Below are 14,225 nucleotides of genomic sequence, written 5' to 3' on the forward strand. Positions count from 1 at the left end.
ACAGTACCCACAACCTGCTCGCCAACCGGACCTCCAATCTAATCTCCAACCTCGCCCACAACCTGTCCCAGAACCTGCCCGCCAACCAAACCACCTACCAGATCGCCAACCTGCTCGCCAACCAGACCAACTACCAGATCGCCAACCCGACCTCCAATCTAATCGCCAACCTTACCCACAACCAGCCCGCCAACCGGACCTCCAACCAGATCGCCAACCTGCTCGCCAACCTGACCTCCAATCTAATCGCCAAATTTACCCACAGCCAGCCCGCCAACCGGACCACCTACCAAATCGCCAACCTGTCCCACAACCTGCTCGCCAACCGGAACTCCAATCTAATCCCCAACCTGTCTCAGAACCGGCTCGCCAACCTCACCCACAACCTTACCCACAGCCGGCGCCCCAACCTGCTCGCCAACCTGACCTCCAGTCTAATCGCCAACCTGTCCAGCAACCCGCCCGCCAACCGGACCTCCAACCTGCTCGCCAACCGGACCTCCAATCTAATCTCCAACCTCGCCCACACCCTTACCCCCACCTTTACCCACAACCGGCTCGCCAACCGGACCTCCAAACTCCCCGTCAACCGGACCCACAGTTTGATCGCCGACCTCACCCGCAACCTGCCCAGCAACCCGATCGCCAACCTTTCCCAAACCTACCTCGCCAGCCTCACCCACAGCCCGCCGCCGCCCAGCCCGCCGCCGTCCAGCCCGCCGCCGCCGCCAGCCCGCCGCCCCAGCCCGCCGCCGCCGTCCAGCCCGCCGCCGCCAGCCCCCCGTCCAGCCCGCCGTCCAGCCCGCCTCCATCCGGCAGAATCGTCCCGTGGATCGGCTGGTGTCTCTGGGGAAGCCGCTCCAGGTGAGGCTCCACATTTACTTTTTTTTTTTTTTTTTTTTAATCAGAGGAAGCTCGTTTTCCTCGGCCTCGGGCAAAAACGCGATTTGAATTTTAAAGCGGCGTTTTGTGAGGTTTTCGTGCAAACTTTTATAATCGTTGCGACAAGTCCAGCTCCGTCTGATCCGCGGCGCCTGAACTGAACCTGACCTGAGGTTGGCAGGAGCAGCAGCTGACAGGAGCTGACAGGAGCTGACAGGAGCAAAAGGAGCCAAAAGTGTGAGTGATGAGAGTTTAAAAAAAAATCCTCACGACATGAATAAATAATAAAAACTCTCCAAACGTCGACTTTTAAACAACAAGAAATAAAATCAAACTGAACGAGATGAAAAAAACACAAATGTAGAAAATAACTTCACATCGACACATAAAACTTTTGACACTTTAGACTCAGAGTCGGAAGAAGAAGTACTTTTACTCAAGTAACAGTACTGCTACACTGTATATTACTCAAGTTGTAGTAGTTGCTGGAGTACTAACTGTATTACTAGTAATAGTAGTAGTAGTAGTAGTAGTCGCTGGAGTATTAGTGTAGTACTAGTAGAAGTTGTTGTAATAGTTGTAGCGGAGGGTTGGAGTTGTAGTAGTAGTACTTGTCACTGGAGTACTCCTTGTAGTAGTAGTAGCTGGAGTAGAGGTTGTAGTAGTAGTAGTTGTAATCGTAGTAGTAGTAGTAGTAGTAGTAGTAGTAGTAGTCACTGGAGTACTCCTTGTAGTACTAGTAACTGGAGTAGAGGTTGTAGTAGTAGTAGCAGCAGCAGCAGTATGAGTAGTAGTAGTAGTACTAGTAGTAGCTGTAGTAGTGGCAGGGTTTGCATTGTATTAGTTGTAGTAGTAGTAGTAGTAGCAGTAGTAGTAGTCACTGGAGTAATAGTTGTAGTACTAGTAGTAGTAGCTGGAGTAGAGGTTGTAGTAGTTGTAACTGGGGTAGTAGAAGTAGTAGTAGTACTAGTAGAAGTAGTAGTAGTCACTGAAGTTGTAGCTGTAGTACTAGTAGGATAGTACCTGGAGTAGAAGTTGTAGTAGTAGTAGTAGTAGTAGTAGCAGTCACTGGAGTACTAGTTGTAGTACTAGTAGTAGCTGCAGTAGAAGTTGTAGTAGTAGTGGCAGGGTTTGAGTTGTATTAGTAGTAGTAGTGGTAGTTCGAGTAGTTGCTGGAGTACTAGTTGTAGTACTAGTAGAAGTAGTTGTAGTAGTCATTGGAGTATTAGTTGTTGTAGTAGTAGTAGTAGATGGAGCAGAGGTTGTAGTAGTTGTAACTGGGGTAGTAGCAGTAGTAGTAGTGGAAGTTGTAGTAGTAGTAGTAGTCACTGGAGTACTAGTTGTAGTACTAGTAGTAGCTAGAGTAGAAGTTGTTGTAGTAGTACTAGAACAAGTAGTAGTAGAAGCTGTACTAGTAGTAGTCATAGTAGTACTTTGAATATCTTCCGTAGTAAAAACTGGATTCATAAAACCAGAAGATGGACTAAACCAGGACTAAACCAGGACTAAACCAGGACTAAACCAGGACTAAACCAGGACTAAACCAGGACTAAAACCAGGACTAAAACCAGGTAAAACCAGGACTAAACCAGGACTAAACCAACTAAACCAGGACTAAAACCAGGACTACTAAACCAGGACTTAAAACCAGGACTAAAACTAAAACTAAAACCAGGACTAAACCAGGACTAAAACCAGGACTAAACCAGGACTAAAACCAAGGACTAAACCAGGACTAAACCTAAACCAGGTCTAAACCAGGACTAAACCAAGGACTAAACCAGGACTAAACCAGGACTAAAACCAGGACTAAATCAGGACTAAACCAGGACAAAACCAAGACTAAACCAGGTCTAAACCAGGACTAAAACCAGGACTAAATCAGGACTAAACCAGGACTAAACCAGGTCTAAACCAGGTCTAAACCAGGACTAAACCAGGACTAAACCCAGGACTAAACCAGGACTAAACCAGGACTAAAACCAGGACTAAACCAGGACTAAACCAGGACTAAAACCAGGACTAAACCAGGACTAAACCAGGACTAAACCAGGACTAAACCAGGTCTAAACCAGGACTAAACCAAGGACTAAACCAGGACTAAACCAGGTCTAAACCAGGACTAAACCAGGTCTAAAACCAGGACTAAACCAGGACTAAATCAGGACTAAACCAGGTCTAAACCAGGTCTAAACCAGGTCTAAAACCAGGACTAAACCAAGACTTAACCAGGTCTAAACCAGGACTAAACCAGGACTAAACCAGGTCTAAACATCTCCATGTCGTTCTAAAACACATTCACAAACCTTTTATTTTTTTTTTATCGATAAATGTGAAAAATTTGGATCTACTTTCGATATTATTTTAAGAATCGATTCTTGTCCGATCTCGATGCTCCTGTGAGTCCAAACGTCGACAGAAAATAACACAAACACAAAAAAAGAATGTAAATTTGAGTGGGGAAGGAGAGGAGCGAGGGATGAATAAAAAGATGAATCGAGTCTTTTGGACGGAGTTTAGGATGAATCACTGCCTCCAGGAGACGCATGAATATTTAAGTCCCGCTCGGAAAAGGGAAAAAAAATAAAAAAATCAGCTGCCGGTGTTGAATTCTCCTTAAATAATCATCAAATAATCGTCGGGATCAGATGAAAAGCGGCGTTTGGATCAGGTGAGGACAGATCCCCGTGTGTCAGATGCCCTCCCACAGTCTGTCAGATCATGAAACAAAACAACAAACTGAACTAAAGTAAAAAAAAAAAAAAAAGTGGAAAGTAACTACAAATACTCGAGTAACTGTATTTAAGTAAATGTTTGGGGTTAATGTAAGTGGAATTTTTGAGTAAATCAGGACTAAACCAGGACGAAATTAGGACTAAATCAAGACCAAACCAGGATTAAAAAAGGACTAAAGCAGGACTAAACCAGGATTAAAACCAGGACTAAATCAGGACTAAAACCAGGACTAAATCAGAACTAAAACCAGGACTAACTAAATCAGGACTAAATTAGGACTAAATTACAACTAAATCAAGACTAAACCAGGATTAAAAAAGGACTAAATCAGGAATAAACCAGGACTAAAACAGGGTCTAAATCAGGACTAAATTAGGACTAAACCAGGTCTAAACCAGGACAAAAACAGAACTAAATCAGGACTAAATTATTACTAAACCAGGACTAAATTAGGATTAAACCAGGACTAAACCAGGAATAAATTAGAACTAAATCAGAACTAAACAGGGACTGAACCAGGTCTAAACCAGGACTAAAACCAGGACTAAAACCAGGTCTAAAACAGGTCTAAATGAAGACTAAACCAGGATTAAACCAGAACTAAACCAGGACTAAACTAAGACCAAATCAGAACTAAACCAGGACTAAACCAGGTCTAAACCAGAACTAAACTAAGATTAAACAAGGACTAAATCATGATTATCTCAGGACTAAACCAGGATTAAACCTTTAGTTTATTTCTCCTGACAGAACAGACTTGGCTGTAATATTCCTCAGTGCGGCATTAAACGTGTCTGTCTCCCTGGAAAATGTTTCGAAGCTTCAAACTTTTCCAAGAAAGTTCCACATTGTAGCTTTTTCTTTACTAAACTATATCTTTGGTTTCCGTATGAAACGTAAAAACTGAGAAAAAAAAATAAAAAATCACAGAAATAGAAAGTGTCCAAACCAGCCCCGGAGTCTGGTCCCGTTATTACTCCGAGTCCCGTCTTGATGAGCTCAGGTCGTCTGTGTCTTGTGACCAGGTGGACTGTGTGGCCTCGGGTCGACCTGAACCCGTCGTGACCTGGAGCCTCCCGGACGGGTCCACGGTGCGCGGCTCGTCTCCGGGGGCGGGCGAAGCGGCGCTCGGACGACGCCTGACGGTGTTCGCCAACGGGACCCTGCTGCTGTGGGCGGCGGGCAGGAGCGACGAGGGCGAGTTCACCTGCCGCGCCCACAACCGAGCCGGAACCGACACCATGAAGGTAAAACGCCACAAACAACAACGACCTGAAGTACTTTACACAACGACCTGAAGTACTTTACACAACGACCTGAAGAACTTTACACAACGACCTGAAGAACTTTAACAAACGAAAGAACTTTACACAACGACCGGAAGAACTTTACACAACGACCTGAGAGACTTTACACAACGACCGGAAGAACTTTACACAACGACCTGAAGAACTTTACACAACGACCTGAAGTACTTTACACAACGACCTGAAGAACTTTACACAACGACCGGAAGAACTTTACACAACGACCTGAAGAACTTTACACAACGACCTGAAGAACTTTACACAACGACCTGAAGTACTTTACACAACGACCTGAAGAACTTTACACAACGACCTGAAGAACTTTACACAACGACCTGAAGAACTTTACACAACGACCTGAAGTACTTTACACAACGACCTGAAGTACTTTACACAACGACCTGAAGTACTTTACACAACGACCTGAAGTACTTTACACAACGACCGGAAGTACTTTACACAACGACCTGAAGTACTTTACACAACGACCTGAAGAACTTTACACAACGACCTGAAGTACTTTACACAACGACTGAAGAACCTGAAGAACTTTACTTTACACAACGACCTGAAGTACACAACGACCTACTTTACACAACGACCTGAAGAACTTTACACATGAAGAACTTTACACAACGACCGGAAGTACTTTACACAACGACAACGACCTGAAGAACTTTACACAACGACCTGAAGTACTTTACACAACGACCTGAAGAACTTTACATGACTTGAAGAACTTTACACAACGATGAAGAACTGAAGAACTTTACACAACGACCTGAAGAACTTTACACAACGACCTGAAGAACTTTACATGACTTGAAGAACTTTACACAACGACCTGAAGAACTTTACACAACGACCTGAAGAACTTTACACAACGACCTGAAGAACTTTACACAACGACCTGAAGAACTTTACACAACGACCTGAAGAACTTTACACAACGACCGGAAGAACTTTACACAACAACCTGAAGAACTTTACACAACGACCTGAAGAACTTTACACAACGACCTGAAGAACTTTACATGACCTGAAGAACTTTACACAACGACCTGAAGTACTTTACACAACGACCTGAAGAACTTTACACAACGACCGGAAGAACTTTACACAACGACCTGAAGAACTTTACACAACGACCTGAAGAACTGAAGAACTTTACACAACGACCTGAAGAACTTTACACAACGACCTGAAGTACTTTACACAACGACCTGAAGAACTTTACACAACGACCGGAAGTACTTTACTTTACACAACGACCTGAAGAACTTTACACAACGACCTGAAGAACTTTACACAACGACCTGACTTTACACAACGACTGAAGAACTTTACACAACGACCTGAAGAACTTTACACAACGACCTGAACAACTTTACACAACGACCTGAAGTACTTTACACAACGACCTGAAGAACTTTACACAACGACCTGAAGAACTTTACACAACGACCTGAAGTACTTTACACAACGACCTGAAGTCTCACGAGGAACGTTTGAGGAACTTCAGGTTCAAGGTTTTCTCTCGCAAAATGTGTTTGTGTCATTTATTCTTTTGTTTTTCAAAATAAAACCAAAAATAAGAAAATGAAAAAACAACTATTTTCTTCATTATTTGTCTCCAAAACCAAAAATGAAAAAAAAAAAAAAAAAAAAACAGATAATGATTCGTTTTTTTCAGTTTTCGATTTTGTTTTTGTTTAAATGAAAAATGGGGGAAAAAAAACTGATAACTGATAATGGTCCTGGTTTGGTCCTGGTCCCAGTTCTGGCCTGGTCCCGATCTAATCTCGGTCTGGTCCCAGTCGCAGTCCTGGTCTGGTCCCGATTTTAGTCCTGGTCTGGTCCTGGTCCCAGTTCTGGCCTGGTCTGGTCTTATCTCGGTCTGGTCCTGGTCTAGTCTCGGTCTCAGTCCTGGTCTCAGTCCTGGTCTGGTCCTGATTTTAGTCCCGGTCTTAGGCCTGGTCTCAGTCCTGGTCTCAGTCTCAGTCTGGTCCTGGTCTGGTCCCGATCTTAGTCCCAGTTTGGTTCCAGTCTGGTCCCAGTCCTGGTTTAGACCTGGTTTAGTCCGTTATCAGTTTTTTTTTCCATTTTTCATTTAAACACAAAATCAAAAACTGAAAAATCAAATCATTATCTGTTTTTTTATTTTACTTTTGGAGACAAATAATGAAGAATTTTATTTTTTTTTTCTTATTTTTGGTTTTATTTTGAAAAACTAATGAACGAACGACACACAGATTGTGTGTAAATGTTCTGCACCTGTGGGACCCGACGTTTGTTTTCTTCTGTTTTCTTCTGTTTTCTTCTCGCTCACATTCACCTAATTTAAAAAACACAGTTTCAGACGAGTCCTTTCTGTTTCTCCGTGTTTAGATCTTAAGAAAATGAACGTCCACATCCTGCAGGATTTACAGGCAGGAACGTCACAAAATATCACAAAAATTAAATGAAAATTACAATTTCTGTAGTGTGAGGTACGAGCAGGTCTGACAGATCCTGGAGGAGTTTAAAAGAAAATGAAATAATTTTAAAGTCAGTGCGATGATGCAGGAGGAGCCGGTGGAGAGTCTGAAGGACGAGGACGTGTGGTTAAACTGAGCTGATCCAGTTAAACACGAGAGGCTGAGTTCTGCTCTCGCTGTGACCGGGAGAGAGTAAAGTGAAACAATCATCTAAACGAGAGGTGATAAAAACACAGATTCAAATTTCAAAGTTGAGAACTCTTCACCGCAGAGTTAATTTGGGCACCGAGTTTAAAGCCACAGTCCAGTTTCACGACTAAATCTGTGGCTGAGGCTCTCGGCCTGAGAAAAGAACTCGACTCTGCAGGAGAAACCACAGAGTCACAAACTTTCTCTTTTAAGAGCAGGAAGTTAGAAACCAGAGGTGGAAAAAAATACTCAAACATTTTAATTAAGTAAAAATATCTTTAATTAATTCCAACTCGAGTAAAAGTAACCATCTACATATTTACTCGAGTAACAGTAAAAAAAGTACTTCATTTAAAATGTGATTTGAGTAAAAGTGACTTAGTGACTTTCAATTATTTGATGTAAAAAGCAAAAGTTGTTTTAATTGACTTTTACCTGAAAACAGACAAACTTTGTACATTTTAAAAACAACTGAGCAGCTTAACACTTATTATTTTAACACTTATTATTTTAACACTTATTATTTTAACACTTATTATTTTAACACTTATTATTTTAACACTCACTATTTTAACACTTATTATTTTAACACTTATTATTTTAACACTTATTATTTTAACACTTATTATTTTAACACTTATTATTTTAACACTATTTTAACACTCACTATTTTAACACTTATTATTTTAACACTTATTATTTTAACACTTATTTTTAACACACTTATTATTTTAACACTATTATTTTAAACACATTTATTATTTTAACACTTTTAACACTCACTTTTTAATTATTTTAACACTTATTACTTATTTTAACACTTATTATTTTAACACTTTATTATTTTAACACTCACTATTTTAACACTTATTATTTTAACACTTATTATTTTAACACTCACTATTTTAACACTTATTTTAACACTTATTATTTTAACACTTATTATTTTAACACTTATATTTTAACACTTATTTAACACTTTTTAACATTATTTTTAACACTTATTATTTTAACACTTATTATTTTAACACTTATTATTTTAAACACACTATTTTAAACTTATTTTAACACTTATTATTTTAACACTTTATTATTTTAACACTTATTATTTAAACACTTATTTTAACACTTATTATTTTTAACACTATTTTAACACTTATTATTTTAACACTTATTATTTTAACACTTATTATTTTAACACTTATTATTTTAACACTTATTATTTTAACACTTATTATTTTAACACTTATTATTTTAACACTCACTATTTTAACACTTATTATTTTAACACTTATTATTTTAACACTCACTATTTTAACACTTATTATTTTAACACTTATTATTTTTAACACATTATTTTACACTATTTCACTATTTTAACACTTATTTATTTTAACACTATTATTTTTAACACTCACTATTTTAACACTTATTTTAACTACTTAACATTTTAACACTTATTATTTAACACTTATTATTTTAACACTCACTATTTTAACACTTATTATTTTAACACTTATTATTTTAACACTTATTATTTTAACACTTATTATTTTAACACTAATTATTTTAACACTCACTATTTTAACACTTATTATTTTAACACTTATTATTTTAACACTTATTATTTTAAACACTATTATTTTTAACACTCACTATTTTAAAACACTTATTATTTTAAACACTTATTATTTTAACACTCACTATTTTAACACTTATTATTTTAACACTCACTATTTTAACACTTATTATTTTAACACTTATTATTTTAACACTATTATTTTAACACTCACTTATATTTTAACACTTATTTTAACACTTATTATTTTAACACTTATTATTTTAACACTTATTTTTTAACACTCACTATTTTAACACTTATTTATTATTTTAACACATTTTAACACTATTATTTTTAAACACTCACTATTTTAACACTTATTATTTTAACACTTATTATTTAACACTTTTATTTTACACACATTATTTTAACACTTAACACTTATTATTTTAACACTTAACACTATTTTAACACTTATTATTTTAACACTTACTTTATTTTAACACTTATTATTTTAACACTCACTATTATTTTAACACTTATATTTTACACACTATTTTAACACTTATTATTTTAACACTTATTTTATTATTTTAACACTTATTATTTTAACACTTATTTTAACACTTATTATTTTAACTTAACACTTATTATTTTAACACTTATTATTTTAAACATTTTAACACTTATTATTTTATCACTTATTTTATTTATATTTTACACTTATTATTTTAACACTTATTATTTTACACTTATTATTTTACACTACTTTAATCACTTACTTATTTTAACACTTATTATTTTAAACACTTATTTTATTTATTATTTTAACACTTATTATTTTAACACTTATTATTTTATTCCCTGTTTTTGAACACAAAATACATTCAATAGTGAAAATGCCAAACATGCAACTTACTTTTATTTCCGGCAGATAGTTGTTTTTTTTTTCTTTATCAATCTGCTTTTATTCACTAACGAGGGCGGGTTTCAATTCCAGTGTAATGAAGTAAAATACTTGGGTCAAAATGTACTCGAGTAAAAGTAAAATTACATATTTCAAAAACCACTTAAAAAAATTACAAATTATTCATAAAAATTACGATTACAGTAACGTGAGTGAATGTAGTTCGTTACTTTCCACTACTTTTGGAAGTTCTTCCTGGAATGTTCCACAATGTGACTTTTGCGCCGTATATGGACTAAACCAGGACTAAAACAGGACTAAACCTGGACAAAACTACAACTAAAACAGGTCTAAACCAAGACCAAATCAGGACTAAAGCAAGACTAAACCAGGACTAAGACAGGACTAAACCAAATCTGAACCATGACTAAATCAGGACTAAATCAAGACTAAAACCAGGACTAAACCAGAGCTGAACCAGGACCAAACCAGGTCTAAAACAGGACTAAAACAGGACAAAAACAGGACAAAACTACGACTAAACCAGGACTAAACCAGATCTAAACCAAGACCAAATAAGGATTAAAACAAGACTAAACCAGGACTAAACCAGAACTGAACCAGATCTGAACCATGACTAAATCAGGACTAAATCAAGATTAAAACCAGGACTAAACCAGGTCTAATCTTGGTCTAGTTCTTGGACTCTAGTTCCTGGTTGGTTAAAACAAGACTAAACCAGGACTAAACCAGAACTGAACCAGATCTGAACCATGACTAAATCAGGACTAAATCAAGACTAAAACCAGGACTAAACCAGGACTAAACCAGGTCTAATCTTGGTCTAGTTCTTGGACTCTAGTTCCTGGTTGGTCCCTGCGTTGGTGGATCAGTGTGTGTCAGATCTCGTTGGGGCGTCGGTTGTTCTTCGTCTCGTGGAGCGTGGAGTTCTGCGTCGGTCCTTTCGCCCGCGGTCACCCGACGGTCTACACGGGCGTCACCTCCGACCCGACGCTCGGAACCGTAACGATGCCGTTTCACCGCCGCTGATGTCGCCGCGATGTTAGAGAATTTGTACGAAGAAAAACGAAAAACCATCCACTTCAGTCCAGGTTAAAAACGCAACAAGACGCTCGATACTCACATTTGTACACAGGAAAATATGACCGTTTTTCCCTCTAATTCTTTACATCACTGAGTTACAAAAAAAAAAATAAAAATGCAGCACAGTTACTCAGTACTTTTATCACATGTTACTCCAAACACTGGATTTATATCTCAAAAACACAGAGAAAAACTGGCAGATCTGACCTGGAACTTGGTCCGGGTTGGTTTCCGTGAAGATTGAAAGTTTTAAAGCCACACTGTGAAACATTCCAGACAAAGTAATAACATCTCCATGGAGAAAAGTGTTGGACGGAGCCTCCACCAGAAAAGTGACACCGTGCACATTTACACCGACAGTAAAATCCAGGTCGATGCTTTAAATCTCTGCAAACGTCCTTTAATTTGTGCACATAAACTGAACATTTCTGCGGCGTGAGGAAGGACGTGTGTCTAAACGGAGATTTCAGTGGATTAGAAAAGTAGAAAAGTCTTCGTGTTATAGTTTGAAATGCAAAAATGTCCCAAAATATTATCTCGCGCTTGAATAAAACATGAGGGATTCATCAATAATGTAGCTTCATTTTCCTCTTATTACTTTCGGTCGGGTTTTAAAGCTCAGACACTGACTCATGTTTCTCTCTCCTCCAGGTGAACGTCAAAATCCTGCCTTCTTCTTCTCCGCCGTCGTTCGACGACGGCGACTCTTTCCGCGTGGTCAAAGTCCAGCTGGGCACCACCGCCCGGCTGCCCTGCGCGCCCGCCGGAGACCCCGCCCCCTCCGTGACCTGGCTGTCCCCGCTGAGGCGCGTGATCCCGTGGACGTCGCGCTCCGGGTTCTACACCGAGCGGGTGGTGGTGGTGCCCGGGGGGACGCTGGAGCTGCGCGTCGCCCAAAAGCAGGACGCCGGAAACTACACGTGCCGGGCGTCCAACGGCGGCGGGACGGCGAGCAGGACGGTGCGGCTGGAGGTGGAGGTGCCCGCGGCGATTCGGAACTCAGTCCCCGGGAATCACGTTCTGAACGGGCACGTGCGGGGGGGCGGCGCGCAGGCGGGGAGGAGCGTGGTGAGCGCAGGCGTGAGCGCGAGCGGAGCGAGTCACGTCGGGTTTAGGCCGGAGCATTTTGCACTGAACAGGAATAATATCGGAGCGAACGGCGCGAATCCGCTCACGAACAGACAAAGTGTCGTTCTGAACTCGGAGACGAACAATAACGAAGTGCTGAGCAGATCTGGACCCGACGCCAACAGAAGAGACACGGACACGAGCGGCGGAGCGTCTCACTCCGGGCTCCGGCAGAGCGCGGCGGGAAACGCCAGCGCGACCTCGGGGCAGGTCCTCACCGTGAAGCAGCAGGTCACAAAGGGACAAAGTGTGTTCCTCCACTGTCCAGCAGGGGGCAGCTGGGCGCCGCGCCTCACCTGGCTCCTGCCCGGGAACACGGCCCTGGGCGCGCCTCACTACGGCGGCAGGATCACCGTGCACCGGAACGGCACCCTGGAGGTGCGGGGGGTGGGCGGGGCCGACCGGGGCAGGTTTGTGTGTGTGGTGAGGGGGGACGGGGGGGAGACCAGGCTGCAGGTGGAGCTGGAGGTGAAGGACGAGTCTCAGTCGGGCTCCAGGACTTCGGACCAGCACAGAGTCCAGACGTCCCCCCGCCCCGGGCCCCGGGCCCCCACGGGCCTCTCCGGCCCTCGGCCCGTCGCCCCGGAGCCGGCGGTCAGCACTAAGACGGCCGCTCTGGTCAGTATCATAAACGGAGAGACTCTGCGTCTGCCGTGCTCGGCTCCTCACGCGCCCGCCCGCGCCCTCGCCCACGTGTCCTGGAGTTTACCCGGCGGGCAGAGGCTGGGCACCTCACAGCGACAGGGTCTGTACTCGGTGCAGAGCGACGGGACCCTCACGGTGCAGCAGGCGTCTGTGTTTGACAGAGGGACGTACACGTGCAGGTACAGTGCGCCCTCTGGTGCGGTGGAGGTGACGGTGCCCGTCATCGTCATAGCGTACCCCCCGAGGATCACCTCCGGACCCGCCCCCGTCACCTACACCCGCCCCGGGGCGGCCGTGGAGCTGCCCTGCCTCACCATCGCCACGCCCAGAGCCACCATCACCTGGGAAATGCCCGACATGTCCAAACTGACCGCCATGGCGCAGGCCCGGATCTACGGCAACCGCTACCTGAGTCCCCAGGGGTCCCTGGTGATCCAGAGCCCGAGCAGCAGAGACACGGGCTTTTACCGATGTACGGCCAAGAACGTGATCGGAGCAGACACCAAAACCACCTACCTGCACGTCATCTGAAACATGAACATCATGAACCACAGACACGAGAGGAACACGAGAGGAACATGAGAGGAACATGAGAGGAACATGAGAGGAACATGAGAGGAACATGAGAGGAACATGAGAGGAACATGAGAGGAACTGACCTCAGGCCCAAAGCTGCAGAGCTTCAGAACTGAACTGGACTCACGCAGAGGACAAATGTATTTTTATAATAACTTTTATCTTTATGTGAGACAGTGACTCTAAGAACTGAATCTGAATCTGGAAGAATCCAGCTCAAATCTGTTTTTGCAGCAGTTCAGGCTCCACAAAAGGAACAATTTTGTCATTTTGTGTTTTTTATCAGAAGAAAAATGTTGACGCCCCCAGAACAAAAGTGATTCTATTTCCAAAGTGAAAATCTTTTATCAGTTGTTAAAATGTCCAACATTATTCAGGTTTTAAACTTTTACACACAACATCGTTTGGTCCTTCACAGATAAAAATGTCCAGTGTTTGTCTGTTTTAATGATCAACTTTAAAATGGAAGTGAACACATGACGACTTTTGCCTCTTAGGGTCGGTTCACATGAGTAAAAACTGGGTAAAAACATTTATTTTATGTGAAGTGTTTTTCGTTTAGACGGTGACGGTGTTTTTGGGGCTTAAAAACAAAAATTTGAAACCACCTCCAGAGTGGACAAACACATTTGTTTACGTTTTACAGAAACTAAACTTAAAACCACATGACTCATTTGCATAAACTATAAGCTCTGACAAACACAGCTCTTTCC

At 41.5% G+C, this 14,225-nt stretch overlaps 1 protein-coding gene across 1 annotated transcript in view; it reads left to right on the forward strand.

Moving 5' to 3' along the window:
• The window catches only part of LOC110165238 (matrix-remodeling-associated protein 5-like), a 112,612-nt gene extending 99,145 nt beyond the window's left edge, over positions 1-13,467 (forward strand). Inside the window, 3 exon segments of the mRNA XM_055150642.1 lie at positions 823-864; positions 4,644-4,865; positions 11,815-13,467. Of these exon segments, the coding sequence (XP_055006617.1) occupies positions 823-864; positions 4,644-4,865; positions 11,815-13,467 (1,917 nt within the window).
• Positions 13,468-14,225: the final 758 nt, after the last annotated feature.

The sequence above is a fragment of the Boleophthalmus pectinirostris genome, unplaced genomic scaffold (assembly GCF_026225935.1).
Source record: "Boleophthalmus pectinirostris isolate CB_2022bp ecotype Guang Dong unplaced genomic scaffold, ASM2622593v1 HiC_scaffold_1, whole genome shotgun sequence".
Taxonomy (NCBI): domain Eukaryota; kingdom Metazoa; phylum Chordata; class Actinopteri; order Gobiiformes; family Gobiidae; genus Boleophthalmus; species Boleophthalmus pectinirostris.